The sequence below is a fragment of the Crocodylus porosus genome, unplaced genomic scaffold (assembly GCF_001723895.1).
Source record: "Crocodylus porosus isolate Cpor-Errol unplaced genomic scaffold, CroPor_comp1, whole genome shotgun sequence".
Taxonomy (NCBI): Eukaryota; Metazoa; Chordata; order Crocodylia; family Crocodylidae; genus Crocodylus; species Crocodylus porosus.
The window spans coordinates 198,936,309-198,958,403 of record NW_017728906.1 but is presented as its reverse complement, the minus strand read 5'-3'; the positions used below and the strand labels follow the sequence as shown (position 1 = coordinate 198,958,403).

Genomic DNA, 22,095 nt, shown 5'->3' with positions numbered 1-22,095 from the left:
CGGACTAGATGATCTGCTCAGGTCCCTTCCGACCCCAGAAACTATGAAACTATAAAACACTGGAACAGGTCACCCAGAGAGATTGTGGAATCTCCATCCTTGGGGGTTTTTAAGACCCGGCTAGATTAAGCTTTCCCTGTGTTAATCTAGTTGGGGCTGGTCCTGCTTTGAGCAGGGGGTTGGAGTAGATGACCTCCTGAGGTCCCATCCAACCCTTATTTTCTGTTTCTGTGATTTACCCTTAAAGACTAACCTGTTTTGAATACCCTTTGGAGAGCATGTTAGAGCCCTGGCAGAAAGAGAATGGGGCTCTGACCAGATTTCTGAAAGGCTTATATCTACCTAATAGTATTGTAAAGGGAGTCAAATTTTCAGTTGTGTTTCAGCACAGATGGGGGTAAGTTTTCTTTAAGATGGATTAAACAGGAATAATTTTCTACAACCAGACACACAATTCTAGATATTCCTTTTTTGCTTTATTCGCCCTTTGCTTTGAAGTGCCAATGATGGAATCCTTCATTATCCTTTAGGGATTTTGTCTTTACAGAGATGGTTATTTCTCGGAGTGATATACGGTCATTAGCAAGACGAAACACATTTTTGGCTTACTGATATTTCAAAGCATGTATCAATATGAGGCATAGTTCTCTGGGAGTATCGTATTCCCCCAAAGAGTGTCTATGCCTCATTTCATTCTCGCCTCTGAGGTTGCAATGCATAGTTGTTCTCTCTTTTTAGGGCTAATGATTCTAAACAATCCTTCCTAGTACTTCCTAATAATATAAATGGAAATGGGCCTTTTCGGGGAGCCTTACTCAAGGGGGAGATAATGGACCAGATTTTCCAAGTCAGACATTTGCAATTGTGTGCATATACACTTGACTGCAAATATACCATGTGTGTGGCTAATATGTGGTTCTGTACGCCTAAGCAAACACGCACACCACCAGGACTGTGTGAAGATTGTCAGAATAAACGGGGTGAGTGGTCTCCTCCTGACTGCGTCGCCCATAGCAAAGGTGTCTGCCAAGGTACTTCCAGGTTGCTTTTTATTGCTTTCTAATTTGGAAGTGTGCGTTTGCTTATGTCTGGTCCAGTTGTTCTTTTAATTTGTCTTCCCAGTAATTGTCATTGAGTCTTTTGTTTTCTGTTTTAGACTACTGGTTCCCCTTCCCCTCCCCCTCCCCCTCCCAGTGGCCACTTTACATGTGACAGGGGTTTAGTTTCCTAAATTGAAACAGTGAGTTTTAAATTGTGATGATGAAAAACCCACCGTTTTAACTGAGGAGCTTCCATCGCTGTTACGGTGAGGGGCCCAATCCTGCCCCCACCCCCTACGGAGCCTGCCTGCCTCTCCCATAGCTGGGGGGGGACGAGCTGCCAGTGGGCCAAGCAGCCCTTGTGCTATGGGGCCAGGTCCTTTCCTCCATGGCGGTGGCGGTGCCCCCCTCGGCTGGTGGCTAGCAGGCAGGTGTTGCCCTGGCTTACAGGTAACACCCAGCCTGATCCAACTGGTTCTTGAGCCCAAGCTGGGGAGCACCCTCCCACTAGCAGCCCTCCTGGGTGGCCCCAGAGGGTGCCGCTGCTGCGGTAGGAAGGACTGGGGCCTTCTGCAGCTCAGGGGCTGCTTGGCCTGTTGGCACCTCGGCCCCCCCCCCGGCTGCAGGAAATGTGGACAGGCACCAGGAGGTGGTGGGGAGGGATCAGGCCCTTCACTGCTTCTGCCTTACCCCACCTCTCCCAAGTGGTGGGGGAGCTGTCAGAGGCTGCAACATTAAAAACAGCTATGTTGCAAACTAAGCTACCTGCGGATGTGGTTTAGTTTGCAATGTAGGAAACTCATTTAAATTGTAATAAAACCCCCACATATACAGCGCGACTCAATTAAACCGCAACAACAACCGGTTTTTCATCACGTGTACAAGCACCCAGTGGTTCTCAACTGGGGTGATACTGGCATCACCGCTGCAGCAAAGTGGACCAGCTCCATGAGTATCTAGATAAGCAGGCAGGAATTGCTACTTCTGCCCCAGTCCTTCTTGGTCATTGTCCCCATCTCCCCCACTCCCTCTGGAAACAGAGGCACGTGGCATGGTTCAACCTGCACCTCACACCTTGTTTCTGGGAGGAGTGTTAGGGGTCAGACTGGGGAGGGCTGTAGCCGAATTGGTTGCTCCTGCCTTTTTTAGGCTTAAACCCTGACACAAGCAGCAGTTTGTGCTTGTCACAGCCCTTTCCGGTCTGGCTGCGCCACAAGGCATACAGGGCACTTCAATGTGGCTACTGCTATTCTAGATCTCCTCTGCCCTAGACTTGACTCGTGTTGACTTAATTCATGTTGATTCTACAATTCCTCTTTAAACAACATTGTTTTCAGCAGCCACTTCATGCTTTCAGTTGAGTGAGCACAATTCAGGGCATAACTGAATAACATGAATGTATTAGATTTGTGCCCTCTGCGAGGGACTCAGAATAACTGGAAATAAAAATCAAGATCAGTTATAATGACGGATAAAAAATCTTTAAAAAATAAAATGCAGTGTAACAGAGTAAACTAAATCTTGCTTAAAGAAAAGGTCTTACAGTGTCTTCAGAAGATGCTATTGAATGAATGAATAAATGAACATTGAAAGATTGGCAGTGTGCCATCCTTTAGCTCTTGTTTTAATGCTTTTGCTAGCCTTTTTCTATTAAATTAGGGTACAGGGACCGGTTATGAATTCAAAGAGGAAACCATGACTTTTTATTATAGATCTGGTTTACTTAAGCAAACGTATCTATTCAAGTATTCCATTTGTGAACGAGTAATTCTCTTTGCTTGCTGCCAATAACTAACTCTAATGTCAGGATTCCTATTGGGAGTTCTTCCTTGTAGGTTAAAAGTCCTGGGAATTGTCTGGACTGTGGGGGAGAGGTGGGGTGGGGAGGTAAACTCCATCAGTGCAAATCTCTAATGCACCCATGCAGAAACCCATTGGACCAGGAGTCTCCAAGATATACACCTTATCTTTAAAATATCTTAACTTTATGCACGGCAAAATGTTTTATATTAAAAGCATGCCTAATGCACCACTGGGGCCTGTCTAGGGTACATGGAAGAAAGGACCTGAATTGGTCTAGTTGTTCTGGTGCACAGCCTGGTTTCTTGAGACTAACTTGGCCTTTTAGGAAGACTATTCTGTTAAGACGCTCTTGGAAACCTGTGAATTGTCTTGCAAAGTCTTTGGGTAGAGGCAATCTCTTTTATTAGGCCAATTTAATAATAAAAGATATCACCTCTACCCAAACACTTCACCTGCCTTTTGTGCTCAGACCGACAGGGGTACTGCTTAGATCCCTGTGAATTGTCTTTGCATTTTAATTGGCCAAGCCTCCAGTTTTGATTGTGTCGGTAATGATAACGGAGAGACTATGTTAATAGATTAAAAGAAATGCAAAACTCTTGGTTCAGAGATGATACCTTTCATTAGACCGACTAAGAAATTGCAAAAAAATATGCACTTGGCACTTAAATAAAACCATTCATCTTCTGGTCAGAATGCTCTGACAAATCTGTTTCATGAATTGCACTGGGGTCCGGTACCACCTTACTTCATGAATACTGCACCTGTGCCACACGTATTCTGTTTGCATCAGTCTTCCACACTTCTTTGCAGCCTAAAATAATTAGGCACCGTTTTATAGAAACCACCTTAGCAGAGTGATAGGGTGGCTTTATACCAACTAGCTTAAAATTCTTCTATGTATCAAGATCCAGTATATCTACTTACATGTATTCCTACCCTGTCTCTGCCCCGAACCCCTGTGGGCAGTTGGAATAATGTGCATGCCCCGTTGTCCGCTAGGGGCCGTCGTATTCTTTCTTTTAGTCACTGTTGTGATAGTCTTATAAGAGAAACCAGCCTTGCAGAGGTGCAGCTGTCTTCTGCTACTAATCCCATTGCAGCACCTGGACGCCCTGGAAGTGTTAGGGGAGATTAAATGCTTCATTCAGCTTCACTTTTTCTCAAGATAGGCATCAGCTTACATTTGAGAATACCTGTCACCTCTTTAAAACGATCTAACTTTCTGCAAAAGATCCTTTCCCCTAAATTCCTGTCTGGATTAGTTTGGCAACCACCCGTTGAGTGTATCTGTTTGAGAGGCATTTTTTTTTCTTCTTTTTAGCATGACGTTTCACAAATTCCTTTGTTCGGCTTGTAGCCCTAAGACTGCCCTTAACCCCGTTGTAAGTCTGCAGCACGTTTCAGTATCTGTGGGTCAGGCTTTAATTTCCCCATGGTGTTACTTCTGCATCTCTCTGCCTGGTGAGATTTGTGTTGCTTTGGTTTCTCCAGGGGAGTGCAAATGATTAATGCACATGTTTTCTCATCTCGACAAAAATGATTTGCTGCTTTGAATTTGCAAGCTTCCAAACTCTCAGGTTCCCCAGTGGCTTCTCTCCTGGCATCTGTATTTTGTTGTGTTTACATATTTCTTCTGAAAAACATTATTTTTTTTTATACGTGATGCATAAAATACGTTATGTATTTATTTTCTGTCTGTAGGCAACATCAAGCTAGAGTCGGCAGTGTCTACACACTGTTATGACAGTGATGGAGTAAAGCACTGGGACAGGTTACCCAGAGTGGTGGTGGAGTCTCCATCCTTGGAGGTTTTTAAGACCCGGGTAGACAAATCTTGGCTGGGATGATGCAGTTGGGGCTGGTCCTGCTTTGAGCAGGGGGTTGGACTAGATGTGACCTCCTCACGTCCCTTCAACCCTCATTTTCTGTGAGGCTTACAGCATTTCAAGACTTGCATTTCTCATAAGGCTGGAGGAAGACTGGGGTTTTTTTTAAGGTGAAAGACAATGAGGCAAAACTGTTGATTAACCTATCCACATTGTGGTTCTCCAAGTTTCTTCTTTTTCCTTTGAAAATAAGTCTTTCTGTTTCCACATTTTCTTTGTCTTAGAGTTTAAGGGGCTTCCAGAAAAGCAGCTTCTTTTCAAGAGCAGTTTTTGCTGATGTGGAGGGCCCTGTACAGCCATATTATTCTTAGCATTTCATTCTCTAGGGTATTTTCTTGCTTTGGCTTCTGAGGATTACTGAAACTTAGACTGTATAATCTTGAGAGAGAACAGTTGTTTATATTCATCTCTTCATTGATGGAGCTGTTTCTCTTTCACAGATCAGGCTCTTTTGAAGCACTGCGGACTTGAAATCAAATCTAAGCCTTCCCTTATGAGTTTCACTCTTCTGTACAATTTCTGTTTAGTCGAATTGTGCAGCATCCCTAGAAAAGTAGGTGAGATGCCATCAAAGCAGCACCAGCAGCTAATGAAGAATGCAGTTTAGATTCATGCTGTGTAGTAAACGAATAGACAACGTGATGCATTGAACACCTCTGATTAGCACAAAAAGCTCCTTTAGATTCATTTTTTAGTTGGTGTTTAGGGAAGTCTCACTTTTATACCACTTAGTACAAGTTTTCCCACAAGGTATCACTTGGTCTCGGTGATCTAGTCATCAAATTACGTGCCTAAAAGTTGTTCTTCATTTTATACTGCCGGGTTCAAGAGACAGATAAAAAGTAGCGTTTGCCCAGTTTTGAAAACTCTAGTAGCTTAATTTATGAACTTTTTAAACAACTTATGTCAGGATTTCTTAGGTGCCAAAGATGTAATTTCACCTTAACCTCATATTGGCAGCCTCCTTTTGGCACCTTTTGCATCCCTGTCATTTATTGTGCGTTATTTAAGCAGTAATCCTTAAGAAGGTGAGAAACTATTATTGCTTTTTAGCACAGCTGACATGATATTGGCTCCAAGCTGTGGCTGGAGCTTCAAACATTTCAAATGGCTGTAAACCAACTTAAACACCTTCATTTAGCGTTCTTACTGCCATGAGGTCATCGTTTGCAACAAAAAAGATCAAATGGTGTTTAAGTTATTTTTTTTAAAAGTATTCTCATACCATAGCGCTGTAGCTGTGGATTTTGGCACCTGGCCAGACTATCAAGATTTAGTATTTTGACCAGCTGTGATCTAGTAATGTTCCTCAGAGGAAACATTTGGTAAGGAGGGAAAGACACATATTTGCGACTGTGAATTGTATTTCATCTTTCATAATACTTTACAGTTTCTGAGAGCCTGTTGCAGGCGGATTAAATAATCACAAGTGAATCTGATTGAAGGAACATTTTTACATATAGCTGTGAATAGATTGCAACTCAAATCTCTTGACTGGGGGCGGAAAAAAAGACGAACCTTTGAAATATGGTGGAGAAGCAGATTTTTGAAAATCTTCAAATTCTCGTGTTTGTATTGCCCCATAGCTGAATTCCTGTCTCTTGCACAATAGTTGCTTGTAAGAGTATCCAGAGGGTTTTGCTACCAATTAGTTGAGGAAGAATACTCTATACAGACTTCAAGGGAGACAGTAAGGTTGTCACAGATGTGTGCTTTATGTTTGAGCGGCTGGTACTGTAACTTCATGTAGCTTGTAAGGCGTAAATGCTTCTTATAATTTGGCATTTGAGATTTGCACACAGTTGAAACATTCAGGTTCTGCCAGGGAGGTAAGGCTGTATTTGTAATGCCCTGTAAATGTGAGTCTGCTTCTGCATTTTTATTTATAAGTTCCTTTTCACAGCACCAGTTCTTTTTTGCCCCTCAGCTCACTGAGTCCAACCTGATCCAGGCTGATGATTGAAAGTCATTATGGTCACATGGCAATTCACCAAGTCATTTCACTGGTTTTGGGCAACTTGTGTAGACAGGTGTCAACATCTGTTTGCAATATCTGAAGATGAGCCAAGTAATTTCAGTTGAAGTCCAAACCAACTCACCTTTAGCAGTAGTTCAGGTTAGGGTTTATAAAATAGCACAACATTGTAGGAATTCCTTTTATGCTGTCACCATCCATCCTTTACCATTTATATAAATGGTAAAGGATGGATTATATAAATAGACTTCAATCTCCAAAGCTGCTAGGCAGCTAAATTTCACACCTTTTTCAAATAGAAAAAAATTCTGTCCACGAACATTACTGATTCAACAATACATTAGCTTGAGTTCATGAATGGACTACACTACTTAATCACTTGAATAACTAACTTGCTCTTTACCTAAAATCCAAAAGCTAATCAGTTATTGTTTGCTGGACAACACCTAGTTAGGGAAGGCATATACTGCAAATTCACTCACTACCATATGTGATATTTTAGTGACTCTCCTGTAGGCAGTAACCTACTTATACTTCTCTAGATGCAGAACACTTTTATTTTTAAGGTTGTAGAAAATCAGTTTTCTGTACCTTCTCTTTTAGGTTACGATTGCAGGCTGCTGTGCAGTTGATGGCTTTACTTGATCAAACATGGAAGTATTTATTTTGCAAGTAAAGTAAAAGGAAAATGCTAAGCCACAGTGAAACGGGAAACTTGAGAATAGGAAAAGTGTGTGCTCACCCCCCTGAGTTGCTCAGTCCTGAGCAAATAATCCTTGGTGCATCTCCACTTGCATGAAATGTCATCAAGGATGAATTTGTCCTAAATTTGCTGCAGTTAGAATACAAATGTTGAGTTATATGGGTTTTTTTCCCCCAATACTTTTAGAATTCATTAATTGTCCTTGCTGCTTTATTTAGCTATTCCCAATGATGCATTTCTTCTACGACATGGTCATTCACAGATTGCAGAAGTACAGTACCTGTTGTTTTTCCTTAACTACTATATAAAAAGTATGTGGAGAAAAGCCCTGCTTAATCTTTTCAGTTTGGGAGTGTAGCTGCAGCTTATGCTGTCTGCCTGAGTGTCCCCTCTTCCTATCACTCTCTATTGGTTAAGGTTGGTCCTTCTGCCCTCTTTCAGAGATTTCATAGATTTCGTAGACATTGGGGCTGGAAGGAACCTCGGAAGATCATCGAGTCCCCGTGCTCAAAGGGCAGGAAGTCAGCTGGGGTCATAGGATCCCAGCAAAATAAGCATCCAGTTTGCTCTTGAAGGTGTTCAATGTAGGTGCTTGAACCACCTCCGATGGCAGGCTGTTCCAGACTTTGGGGGCTCAGACAGTAAAGAAATTCTTCCTTATGCCCGGCCTGAAATGGTCTCACAGTAGTTTATGACTGTTCGACCTCGTCATCCCTTGCCGTTGTTTGGTCCTGTTCATAAAACCGCAGTATGCTTAGCTTGCTTTCTTCCCTGCTGGAGAGGGGCTGGGGCCGGGAATGCCCTGCAGCGAAATGATTGCAATTTCCTGCTTAGAGAAACTGAACATTTAAAAGCAGGAGTTATTCCAGTTACATTTGTTAATTGTTCAGCCGTGTGTCCACTGGCATTTGCTGAGTAAAAGAGATTCTGTTGTTGTAACTTCTGTCCTCTCCGTCTCTGATTTGTTACTCCTTTGTTGTATCTGAAACTAAACCTGACCCAGCAATTAGACTCCTAGGAGTGGATCCCAAAGGGCTTCATTGGAGGGGTTCTCGAGAGCTGGCCTGCTTGGATCTGATTGAAGTATCCAAGCCTTAACTTGTAAGATCTAGGGATGGGGTCATGTCATTTTTATGTACTCTGCGACGTGTCTAGCTTGACTTTTGGCCCCTGTAAAAGTATGCTCCAATTCTTTTCATTAGTTCATCTGTTTACCACTCAGAAAATGTAGCCAGAGATGACTTTCCCCATGGAGCTGGAAACTGCAGCAGGCTGTGTGCACTTAAAAGAATTGGGAAGCTATTTTGCAACCACTAGAAATTAATTTCATATTGCTGCTGTGCTTGGCTATTAAGATCTCTTTGTGTGAATAGCTGACTTTGGAAGAGAACAGGGTCCCTTCTCTGTGTCTGTGAACTATGCTTTTTAAAGTCCTGGAGCTCAATAACACGTTGGCCTAAATAGTCTAGTCATAACTGTATTCCCTGGTTTTCTTTTCAAATAAATAAATAAAGCAAAACCTTGCTGGCTTTGCTAATGAATTCATTTCTCACTCTTTAGCTGCTAAATGCCTCTAATGTGGTTAATGTGGCATCTGTTTATGCAGCTGGCATCACAGTGTCCTAACACGAACAAATCTTCTGCAGTGTATATGCCATGCCTCGCAGTGCTTTCCTTCCACAAGAGACAGGCCTCGTTTTGTTTGAGTGTCTTGGCTTCGTTCCATCACTGCTGGGCCAGCTCGTGCTCTCTCTGTCTGTCTGAAGCAGGGTTTTTCTGCCTCTTTTGGACAGCACCGTTCTCCCGGGGTCCCAGTTAACAGGAAGAGATTCACATTTGACTGTTGACTCCTGACATTGTTATAGAACTCAAGGAGAATGATTTCATCTCTGATTTTTGCAAAGGAAATTAATGTTGGAATCAATTCTGGGAGGAATCTACCTTTTTGAGGGGATGGGAATAAGATTAGCTCTTGAGAGTGAGATGATGAGGGCAGACTGCACGTAAGGAATGATTATTCCCTCTTGTGCACATTAAAAACAAAACCAAAAAACAACAACTTAAAAAGATAGTATTTGTCATGGTTATTAGTAAGACTGGCAGAATTATCATGTTCTACTTTTGTGAACAGCAGAGACTCCCTGTGCTTGAAGAAGGGTGATTGCATCCGAAAGCTTGCTAAAAAACTTTCTTCCAACTACTTAGTCGGTCTAATGAAAGATATCACACCTGCCCAAAGGACCTGGCCTGCCCGTGTTCCACTTCTGATTTTACGTACGGTTACTGTGCCTATCGTTACTTGAAGTCCACAAGTAATTTTAGAACGCAAACTCCTGGTGAAGTTTCATCCCTTTATTGGATCTTGTTCGAAACAAGATAAGCTGCGCATATACCTCCAAGGACCGTTTCTAGGTCACACAGCATGCTCTTGGGCTGCGTAAAAATCATTGTGGTGCCTGCCATTATGCTGTTTAAACGGCTAAACTGAATGCGCAGTTGCTGTATCTTTCTGGCGTAGATGGATTCCTTCTGCAAACTGACTCCTACCATTTTTTGTTTGGCTTTTGACTCTTAATAAGCCTCAGTCTTTAAGCTGTCAGTGGCACAAGCAGGTGACAGTGTGCCCCATATGTAGCTGTGCTCAAATTCCTGCACCAGGAGGCATGCAGTCCTGCAATGGGGAGAAGGTCCAAACTGTCTCCTTTGTCCTCCCCATAGAGAGATGTGCCTGTTGGGTTGATCCGATTTCCCTTTTGCTCTGAGCAATTGCCTGTCATCACCATTCAGTCAACAATGAGAGGTCCCGTTCCCTCTGCCTACTAGGGCAGGTGGGCCGGCTACTCTGATCACATCTGTTGGGCAAGGTATGCAGCTTGTAATGAAGACAGCCTTTCACTAGATGTATGACACTCCTGTTAAAATAGGAAGACAATAACTGTCCACCATATAATTACCCTTTATATTTAGAAACGGGGAAGTTTAGTATTTGTCACGTTTGTTGAAACACAAACAGACATTTTATATTGAAAAGTAGTCTGTTTCTTTAAGTTGCAAGTGTCTGGTAATTAAAGAGGGAATGGTCGGAATTGGATGTCAGTCCCCTTTTTAATAGCCATTTAAAAGACGTTAGTTATAATCATTTATGAGAGGTTAGTTATTTTGCTTAAGTAGTTTCAGTGACAGGCCTCTTCCCTCCAGCTCTGGACAAGTTGCTAGAGAGTGCCATAAATATGGGCTGGAATTCAGCGTTCATAAATCCTCTGGGCCCAGAGCAAATCTTCAGGTTAATGCAACTTATCTGGAAAATATCTTTTAACTTAATGCAGAGCAGAATGCTTTATATTAAAAGCATTTTACAGTTTTAAACTTAATATAAAGTTTGCTTTTAATATAAGGGGTGCTTTAAGCTAAAATCAGAGCAGTTGATGTCTCTTTATTCTTCTGTTTCACATTTCATGCGCCCTTTATGTAGTTCATCTTTTCCCAAGGAAGGCTCAGCAAACCCAGAGAAAATGGAAAAAAAAAAGGAGACTCTTGTTAAGATGCAATGAAAACAGAATCCAGTGCCGATACTCAGTATTGAGTATTTGGTTGTACACTGAATCTAAATTGTGAAAGGACTGAAAGGATATAATGGAGCTAGTTACCGCACACCTGGGTAACTAAAATGCACTGCTTGTTCTCCACCTCTCCGTAGCATATCCCAATTAAGGTTCCTGCATATGTCACACCACTTTCAAAAAGGAATCATGTCTTTTGTATTAAATTCCATTCACAACATTAATAATTTAAGATGTTTTATAACAATTAACCAGGTATTAAAAGCTCAGCAGATCAATAGTTTAGGTCAGTCTATGAAACTGCTTTTTGTGGCCCTTATAAACTTACTACAAAGTAAGTTTGTAGCGTTTTATTAAGCACTTGTAAGGTATTTATAAGATAGAACCTTAATAAAAAGCATTAGTAAAAAAAAACTTGTTTTAAAGGAGGCCTTAAAACAGCCTTGAGACCCAGAGGACAAGGTAATGGTAATGGGGAAACACAGAATCATAGACTATTAGGATTGGAAGGCAGCTCAGGAGGTTGCATCTATTCCAACTCCTTCCCAAAGAAGGGCCAGCCCCAACTAGATCATCCCAGCCAAAGTTTTGTCAATCTGAGTCTTAAAAACCTCCAAGGATGGAGACTCCACAACCTCTCTGGGTAAACTGTTCCAATGCTTTATTACCCTCCTAGTGAGAGTTTGTTCCTAATAGCTAACCTCAACTTCCCTTGTTGCAACTTGAGACCGTTGCTCCTTGTTTGTCTTCTGCCATCACTGAGAACAGTCCAGCTCCATTCTCTTTTAAACTTCCCTTCAAATGGAAGTCAAAACTGTTTTATTTTGACTTCCGTTTCGCCACTTCAAAGGGATGGTGTTTTATTTTGACGGTCCATTTCGAAGCACCGTTGCATTTTGTTTTGTCAAAACTGTTTTGCTGTTTCGATGTTTTGTTCATAGGCTATAATGGGGAATCATGAAAATGCCTATAACTTTATCATTTTGTGCCTGATTTGAATGAGAGCAGCAGGGAGGGTAGCCCCTGCTGAGGTCACAAAGCCTGTCGTGTTTCAAGGCATTAGGGAAACTGCACCTCAAACTGTTCAGAGCAAAAGTCGTGTAGCTTGTAAGTGTCAAGGCACAAAGAACACTTAGTTCAAACAATGCTTTTTATGCTGTTATCTCAGCCCTCCCCCAGAGCACTGGGATTGGAAGGGACCTCAGGGAAGGATCATAGTCACTGGCCAGCTACACAGTCAATAATGAGAGCAGTCCTTCCCCTTCCCCTCTCTCTCCTTAGTTTCTGTTTCCCTGCAAGCAAGCCCAGCTTTGAAACTTGAAGTGTTCGAAACATTTCAACTGCCCTCGTTTTGTTTCGAGGCTGTTTCAAAGTCTTTCGTTTCATTTCGAATTCGCTGTTTCGAGCTCAGAACGAATCAAAACTCAACACCAGGTGAAATTTTGCGCAGCCCTAGTAGGTCTTCTCTTCTCCAGTCTAAATAAGCCCAGTTCCCTCAACCTCTTCTCACAAGTCATGTACCCCAGACACCTAACTATTGGATGTTAGGAAACAGATTCACCTAGAAAGCTGCTAATGGCTGTATTTGACCTGGCTGCATGGACGTGGGTGTGTAGCCACAAGCTTTTTAATGAGCAGACATGTACCATATACTGACATTTACCATCCATGGTGACATGTCAGCAGAGTTGCCAACATTGTTGTGTCCTAGGCAGTGTGCATCTACCAAACTATGGTGGTGATCTGCATCTGGCTGTTGTTAGGGTTACAGGTGAAGGCAGGTTTGCCTGTGCTCCTTTCATTAAACAAACCAAAAAAAAAAATAATAGTAGTTCACAAGTTACAAAAATGGACTGCCAGTCAGGATGACTTGGTTTAATCCATAGCATGGTTTACCACAACTCACTTCTGTTTTTGCTAGGCAAGGAAATGATGCTGGCATTTTGCTAACAACAATAGTATTTAAATAGCTCTGGCTACCAGAGTGTTTCTGTAGGAGAGACGAGCCTTTACATGAATAATACAAGTTAATTTTACAGTAGTTAACGATCCTTGTGCGGGGTATCCTGTACTCTTGCAATAAGCCATGTTTTGGGGAGTTTCCACTTGAAAGCGTTTCCAGTTGCAGTCAGTTGTGCTGCCTGTCGCAAGGCTTCATGATAGGAAAGCGAACTTACAGACAGTGCGTTCAGAAGTAGTAAGGGGTCTTGTGTGCTTATACATGGTACGTGTTAAATCTTTGTAGGGAAAACCCATGCGGAGCCACAGAACAGGCATCAAATGGTGTGGAGAAAGAAAGGATTTAGCAAAAATAATCCAATACAAATTGCAGCCTTAAGGTTTAGCTCATATGCTGCCCACATGAAATAAGTCTCATCCCTGCTTCCGTGAGAACTTGTGCTTGAAGGATCTTGCTACCATGTCTCCAGCATTTTTTTGTTTCTTCTCTAGGGATTTTATGGTAATCCCATAGAGGTGGGTGAGGAGGAAGGGTTGTGGTCATGAATGGTTTTCTTAGGCCCCTGGCAGACATTATACTTAAGATGTGGTTCATTGGTTAATCCCATTTTAAGTAGTGACCTGGCCGCAAGTTCGTTCAGTTAATGGTGTGTTAAAATGGGGGAATAAACCACAACATGATTACACATAATATGTGTAATAACTTTGTGGCTGGTTCTTTTCACGCCTTTGATTTGAATGTGTGGCCTTTCAAGACTCCCATGCATTACAGAGGCTGGGAGGCCGCGCAGCTGATCAGGGCTCCCAATCAGGGGAGTGGACCTTAAGCCCCAGTCATCTACTGGAAGCCCCCAGTGGGAGGAAAGTATGGTGCACTCCCTGCCTAGGAGGCAAGCTCGTTACTTGCTGGTGCAGGGAAGCCTGGGATCAGGCTCCCCCTACCCTGGCAGTATGGTGCAATGGGATCTGATGTAGGAACCCACAGTCATGTCGCCTACCATGCATGTGTGGCAGTGCCATTACTTTAATGTCTGTCAGGGGCCTTAGAAATAGTAATTGATGAAGTACAGTCCCTCTTTCCAGAGGTGCACTAATTAGCACACGTCTTGATAGTCTTGTGGTAGTTTGCCTGTTTAGCAGTCGCAGTTCTCCGAAGACATTACACTTGAGCTCAGTTTTTCTCCCAGGGGTTTTTGTTTGGGGTAATGTCTACAGTTTACACAGCCTTAAACAAATGAGCCAGTACCTTTTGGCTGTTGGACTTGAGCACCAGCCTTGCTTTTTAGGATTCCTCAGGTGATGTAGGTTGTCCAAGACTAGTGGCAATTATTTGTCATGGACTTGACCCTTTGCCACTCGGACAAGAACTTGTTATGCTATTTGATCACCTGTTGATTAATTTTCATTTCATCTTTTTTTTTATAGTGATCGGCATCACACTTCGAGTGCAATTCCAGTTCCAAAGAGACATAGTTCTACCTTCGGGGGTTTGGATATGGGCTCCTCCCCAGACAAAGGACACCGGAAGCGGGCCAACACAGAGAGTGAAAGACTGCAGCACAAAACGCCCCCTCCTAGTTACCACTCTGCGTTAGCACAGACCGTCACCATTGCAGGAGAGTCAAATAAAAAACCAGGATCGCTCTCCTCATCCTTAGATACCTCCATCGATTCATCGAAAGGAACCAACAAAAAACCCGAGGGTTTGTGTGACAGTTTAAATGGAGAAAACGGGGATCTGAACAACGTCCAGGACCAGCAGGAGCCTTTTGTGGGACATCTGAGTGCAATAAACGGGACATTTCTACCTAGTGACTGCTCTGGCATTGCAAGCGGCGGACAGCCATGTGAGCTGCGTCATCCCCTTGGCACTGAGCTTTGCTGCACGGTGGAGCAAGCTGAGGAAATCATTGGGATGGAAGCCACGGGGTTCAGCACAGGAGATCAGCTAGAAGCCTTTAACTGCATCCCGGTGGACCACGCCGTGGCTGTGGAATGTGATGAACAAGTTTTGGGGGAGTTTGAAGAGTTCTCCCGAAGGATCTATGCACTGAATGAAAACATGTCTAGCTTTCGCAGGCCGCGCAAAAGCTCGGACAAATAAGCAAGCTTGATGAACGTGGGGTAGCAGACGTTAGCAAGGTGAAATCGGCGATCTGGAATGAAGATGATGAAATTGCACTTATCATTTGTATTTGTTATGGCAAAAATGATTAAAGCTGTTCCTGTTGTGTTAGGAGATGGACTTTATAACTGAGAGCGAATAGCCCAGGATCATGGTGTATTCACAGTGCAGGTAAATTTTTGACTCTGCTTCCAGTCCTTCCTTTGTCTGGTATTTATAATCTGTTTTTCAGGTACCAGCATCCATTCTGAATACTTTCCTTGAGAGAGCATCTAGTGCCGCTCCGGCCCTTGTATGAATATGCGTCTGCTTTAATTATTATTTAGAGTTATATTTTATTTTCTATCTTTTTGAGAGGAAAGAACTTTAATTTAAAAATACATTTATGGGAAGACCAGCAGACATTATTTTTTACCTTCTCCCATACACAATTTTTCTTGAGCAATGTAGTCAGTGTTACAGAAATACCATGAATTTTTGTACTCGGGAGCAGCTTGTCTTATTCGGCTGTGCTTCGCAGACTTTTGAAGTTCTGAGATGGCACTGATGGGTTTCTAGTTCTTCAAAACCCGGTGTACCAGAGAACGCGCATCTACACACTAACCACAGTGTTTTCCCCCACAAATGATAACCACACCACTTAACTTCCCTTCCCTCCCCGCTCCTTTCACACGCACTGTTTGCTACCAATGGCTGCAGTCTTTAGACAGACCTCAAGGGCAAAGTAACACTTAATTGTTCTTAAAATGTCATCTTTAACCAGTTAGAATGAACCATCTCCCAATCTGGGATTAAAATACTGTGCCTAGGCCAGAGGCCAAAGGGGAACAAATGCACTATGTCAGTAGGTGCCACCTGTCGTGTGTTTTATGACATGTAATTTCAGACAATGTGCTGTGATGCGTTTCATGGACATGTTCTTAAGTAATCCGGACTCAAAATGCAGTCAGCACATTGGAGTTAGGTTACTTTATTAACTCCACCTTTTGTAGAAAGGGGGCACTTCATATCACTCATCTAAAATACCTAACCTCTTCTAATTGTACCATCTCTACTTTAAATGGAGCGGTTTTCAACAGCTTACCAGAGACGCAGTTTGATTGTAGATAGGTAGTTTACCACTGGCACGTATTTCAACTGCACTAATGGGAAAACAGAATTTGCCATCTGCTTGTGATTCCTGGTATTTGTTTGGGTTCAGATTTCATTGCTCTTGCTTTCTATATTGTATACCTAAGAATTCGGGCTTGGTTGTGAGCTCGCAAATATAAATATATATAGCAGAATAAAAATTTAATTTACTTCACCATGCCTGACTCTTCTTTCCCACTCAGAGGTTTCTTTTGGATCAGTAGCCTAGTTTATACCTTTCTAACATCACCATAAGTTTAGCCTAAATGTTACTTTTAGGTGTGTACAATCCTGTGGTTCTCCACCTTTTTGGATCCAAGACACATCTCCTGAGACTTGAGACACCCCCTCCGTAACTTTTGTGATTTGAGTGGTATCTTATTTCAACAACTGATTTACAGATTGTAGTGCTTAAAAGGTACTGGGCACTTGGGGGTGAGGGGTCATTAAGGCAGGGACAGGTCTGAGCCTGTTTATCTACTTAGCATATCTGCTCATCTCCTTATATCTTGCTTATCGCTGGGTAAGAATCACCAATATAATCTAAAAATGCATCTATGGGTATGAGAGAGATGGTATGCACCATTTGACTGTCTAGTACGTCCATTTTCATATAACATCCTAATAGTTGTAATGAAATTCTAGTAATGTTTTCACCTATGAACACTTGAAGTTGTTTATAACTGCATAATTGGATCCAGCTTCTCATCTATTTTTATTATACTGCAACAGGACACGTTGGAGAAAGAAACCAAGTCCTCAGTTCAAAAACATGCATACACGCAAGTCCAATTTTAAGCACAAAAGCATCCCAGATTTGTGTGTGAATTTGCAGCTGTACAAGTGCTTTGTGGAACTGATGCATCTGCAGCTAGAAATGAAACACTTTCTGAAAGAGAAGGAAAGACGGTTCCCCGTTCTGCATGAATGTCCATATTTTCATTAGGGTTACAGCTGTTATAGCTCTGCTACTCTGCATGGAGGAAGCTTACTGAACACTTTTTTTAAGTCAGACTCCAAGGCCTAGTCCTGGTGTGGAGGGCTGGATGGGCCAGCGCTGGGCCTCCAGGACCCAATCCTGATACGTGGGGCAGCGCTGGATCCCCAGGAACCAATCCCAATGTGTGGGGGTAGCGCTGAACCTCCCAGGCACCAATTCTGCCATGTGAGGGCAATGCCAGACCTCCAGGAACCGACCTTAATATGAGGGTGTATCCATGCCCCAGGGGACGAATCCTGACATGCAGAGGCACTGCCCCGGCACCCAATCCCAGCATGCAGGGGTGCCCCCAGGCCCCTGGAACCGATCTTAGCACATGGGGTGAGATGCAGGCTCCTGGGAACCAATCTCAGTAATTCGGGTGGAGGGAGAGTGGCACTGAGCCCCAGGGTCTGATCCTGGTGTGTGGGGCTCCATCTGAGTCGTGGACCACTCATTTGGTCCATGGGGCCAAAAGATTGAGCACCACTGCCTTAGACCAAACGTGGCATCTCAAAGCACGAGGCAGCACGACGGGACACGGGGAATACTGTGCTGATTTCAAATTCTTTTTATTTTTGTCACAAATAGATTATTCCAGGTTCCACCCAACCAAACGAAGCCTAATAGTTCTCTTTCCTTACGCTGTGTTGCTTATGCTGTTTAGTGCTCTTGTACTGACGCACAGTCATTACAGAAGTGAGCCATTCCTCTGCCTCCCACCTCTTAGGCTGCAAGGTGCCAACCCTGTCTTCTGCAAGTCTTAAATTGTCAGTAAGTTTGCTTGCAGTATTTATAATATTCTACCTAGAACAACGTGGGATGGTGGGGGAGCGGGGGTGATGGATTGCAACCAATCAGACTGTTATAAGTAAATGAATTTTGTGAGCTGCTGCATCCTCGCGGCTTTCTATTAAACAGCACAGGTTTAAAAAAAATAATCGATGGGAGGGAAACCCGCAGTAGATTTTAAAAGGAGGGGAACGATCCATCATTGTACATTTAAAGTCCCAAAAGCCTTTCAATTTCTGCACAGCTGTGATGCTGTTAAAGTCCTCCAAGTGTTTTCAAGTCAAAATGTTTCACTGCCTTTTTCTACCCGCTCCTTTCCAAGGAATTGCAAAGATTTTTTTTTCTTCAGACTATTAGTCTTGGAAGATTGTAGCCGCTGTATTTTCATAGCAAGCAGAAGACTGTTGGCTTATCGTTGCCAGCCAGATATTTTAAATAACTGGAAGTAAAATATTCCACAGTAAATGGCACATTAAAGTATTGTTGGTGATTTGTGAAAGAGTACTTCGCATCTGTATTTATAAAATAAATATAATCCATATCGACCTAAAGCAAAGTGCGGGTTCTTTACTAATAAGGGTTTTTAATTGGTGTGTTGCTTCATATTGTGGGGCAGGGTGAGATTCGAGTTGAGCGTTCTCTTAAAAACCCCTGCGGTTTTACAGTTCCTGGTTTCATAGTAACTCGAATGTGATGAATATTCCAAAAGCAGGTTGAGGTTAAGGAAACATCGTACTGTCCCATTTGATCCAAATTCTGTTTCACCTGAGATTGTTTCAACGCCACGGACCGCAGCTGGAATAACATCTCCATTGTGTGATGGGGCAGCTGGGTTTGTGCAACTTTGGGGGATTGTGGAAATGCCCTGCTCGTGCATGGGGGAGGCGTGGTCCAAGCTAATGAGCACCATGTGCCTGTGTAATGAGCTTACCTTCCAGCTCAACAAGACACCACCACAGCCACCCCGACGCAGGGAGTGACCATGACCTGGGGCACCGTGAGATGGAGGCTGTGTAAAACATGAACCAAAGGGACTCTCCGGGCTTCAACAATGATGGAGAATGTGCTTCCTCCCACTCCTACCTGAGAGAGGAAAATGCTGGGACCCCAGCTGAAGGGTGCATGTGCGAGGGAAGCTGGAGTGCACAAGAGAAAACTGGAGCAAGCTGGAAACCTGGTAATGTACAGACTGTAAACCCAGCACAGCTGGGATGGGAAGGTCCCCGAGGTGAATGCCATACTGTTCTTCACTTTGTCTTCATCATTGTATGCGTTTAAGCAGTTGCTTAGAGGCTTTTTTTATGGTGGTAAAATGAATTGCGTGTGCTGGGCGTGCAAAAGAGTTTATTACTGCATTTGAACTACTGAGATGGCTGGAAGTAAGGCAGATAGACTTGCCCATGGTCCCAACTCTGCCGCTGCCCTTGGGAAGATTCCCCCATTTACAGAAGTTTAGGGCTGGAAAGGACCTCGTGCAATCATTAGGTCCAGCCCCCTTGTTGTGGGCAGGAAAGACTGCTGGGGTCAAATAACCCCAGCAAGGTGTGCGTCCGGTCTCCTTTTGAAGATCTCCAGGGTAGGAGTCTATTCCAGAGTCTGGTCACACAAACTGTGAAGTTTTTCCTTGTATCCAGTCTGAAACCTGGATATTTCTCCTCTATGCTACGGGGAAATTCCTCGTCTGCATTTGGTTGGTTAAAGTTGTAAACTGTTGGGCAGAGAGTAGCTAGCACAGCGGTGACCCAATCTTAGTTGGGCCCTGTGAGCTGTGTGAGCACCTATGCTCTTGTCCCTGCCCCACTCCCAGCTGATTTCAGATGCCCATTCTCGGGCTACATCCTAATTTGCAAAGCGCTCAAGTTTCAGCTGCATTAATAGGGACTGTGGAGCTATAAACTAATTTGCCCTGGCAGTTGACCTCTCAGGGACACACCAGGTCAGGAACGTGCGAGAGCTGGTGAAGGTATCCTCAGCAGAGAGGATCTGCTCCTGAATGAGTTTCTGGAGGAAACTGAGCAAATTCAGAATCTGGCCAGCCCTAGGGGAAAAAAAAGCAAGGCTATTTTCTTTAGCAGCTCTTTCTTTTCAGTAAGTTTCATCCATTTTGAAACAAGTCAATATGCCAAGCTTAATTGTTGCAAAAAATTGCAAGCTGAAGATTGCATGAGGGACTTTGCTACTGATTCTACATAGTGTAAGTCTCTCTGGAGTATTAAGTACTGATTAAGGGGTGTTAGTTGTAGCCGTGCTGGTCTAAGGACATAGGCAGGCCAGGTTCTTTGTGGAGATGTGATGTCTTTTATCAGACCAACTAAATAGTTGGGGAAAAGTTCTTTGCAAGCTTTCAGGAGAACACATAACAGCAGCGGAGTCCCCCCGTGCCTGAAGAAGGGTGTCTGTGCCCAAAAGCTTGCAAAGAGCTTTGTTCCAACTGTTTAGTTGAGCTAATAAAATATCACATCTACCCAAAAAACCTTTCCTGCCTAAGTGCTGATGAATGCATGTACAAATCATGAAGTCATGGCCAAAGCATAGACCAAAAGAGGCCTTACCAAAGGCTGGCCTCCCAGCACCATAGTGCCGGTGGGAGTAGACTTGGCAGACAGCAGTGTTAAAGTCAGCTGTTAAATTGATTGATAAGGGTGGTTCCTAAAAGTTTTTTAGAGCAGTGATTCCCAATCTTTTTTTTTTTTGTACCAGGACCCATTTCTAAACATAGATAGCCAGTCCTAGCCCAGTGCCCCCCAGTGTGTGGGGCAGAAGATGGTGCCTGTGGGATATGGGGGGTCCCAAGTAACTCCTTGCAGCCTAGAAGTCGGCCAGCCTCCAAGGGAAAGTCCACTGTTTCCCATGTTTTTCTCCTTGAAAGGAGAATCTATTTTTAAAGTTTGCCTGCATCACTTTCATATATTCTTGCAACCCAGTTTTGGGTTGCAGCCCACGGGTTGAGAGAGACTGGTTCAGAACACACCTGGTAATGACAGGAGGTGTGGGGATTAGCATTATTTGGAAAAGGTGTTGATGTTGGTTATATATAGATGCCTGAGGACCACAAAAATGTTTTGATGCTCAGGGAAAAGGAGGACTGGACATCTCTGGGATTTGCATTAGGCCTGGGGGGGCACTATACGCGAGTTGTGCCTGTGTTTTACCACCAGCATCCAGGTCTAACCTCTTGTAAGCCTTTGGACAGGTGCGGTGTAGGTAACAAGCCTGGCGGAGTCTTGCAGCCCTTGTAGTCATTTTGGATGCAACTTCAAGGTCTCCAAGAGAGCTCTTGCTGTAACAGCAGCACAGACAACACCTGGACAGAGCACTTGCAAGCAGAGAGCTACATGGACCAAGAGGGAGCACAGAGGCCCAGCAGGTGGGGAAGCTGTCTGGGGAAAATGCCTACAACGGCCAGTCGGCGTGCTGGTACTTAGGCCCTTCTGGTGAGATGGGATTAGAAAGCACTGTGTGTGGCTTGAAGAGGACTCTAACTTTGTTCTCTTGGTACCTAAAGCACGATTTATATGGTAGAGTGCCCCCCTGTATCTATAAAATCAACCCTGTAAAGCACGTGTTTTTTCCTAAGGAAACTCCTTCCACCTGCAGACTGGTTTCAGGGGAATCCAGCAGCTCTGTGTGGCGCGCAGGATGAATTTCACCGCCCCGTAGACTAAAGCAGAGTTGTACTGATGGAGAAATTTGACAACTGATCTTCAGTCCCTCCCTTGCTCCTCGTCGCCATTGCAGTCGTGTGTTTTGCTGGGCGTTTGGCTAATCAAACAGCTCTGGGCGCCACATTTCAACAAGGATGTGGAAAAACGTGAGAGGGTCCAGAGAGGAGCCAGCCATATGATCAGGGACTTGCAAGACAAGCCATAGGAGGAGAGGCTGAGGGACTTGGGCCTCTTCAGCCTGTGGAAGAGGAAGGTGAGAGGGGACTTGGTAGTGGCTTACCGCTACATCAGGGGAATACATCAAGAGCCCAGTGACTAGCTGTTCACCAGGGCACCTGGGGAAGACCAGGAGCGACGGGTACAAACTCCTGAAAGGTCGCTTCAGGCTCAATTCCAGGTGTCCACAATGTGGAATAAACTCCCTTCAGAGGTGGTGCAGTCACCTACCCTGGAAATCAAGAGGAGACTGTGGAC

General features: G+C 43.7%; 1 protein-coding gene across 1 annotated transcript in view; it reads left to right on the top strand.

The window, feature by feature from the left end:
* Nucleotides 1-16,360, top strand: part of UVRAG (UV radiation resistance associated) — a 142,258-nt gene extending 125,898 nt beyond the window's left edge. Inside the window, exon 15 of the mRNA XM_019530474.1 lies at nucleotides 14,355-16,360. Within this exon, the coding sequence (XP_019386019.1) occupies nucleotides 14,355-15,033 (679 nt within the window). The 3' untranslated portion in view covers nucleotides 15,034-16,360. The remainder of the gene's footprint in view (nucleotides 1-14,354) is intronic.
* The last annotated feature ends 5,735 nt before the right edge of the window (nucleotides 16,361-22,095 follow it).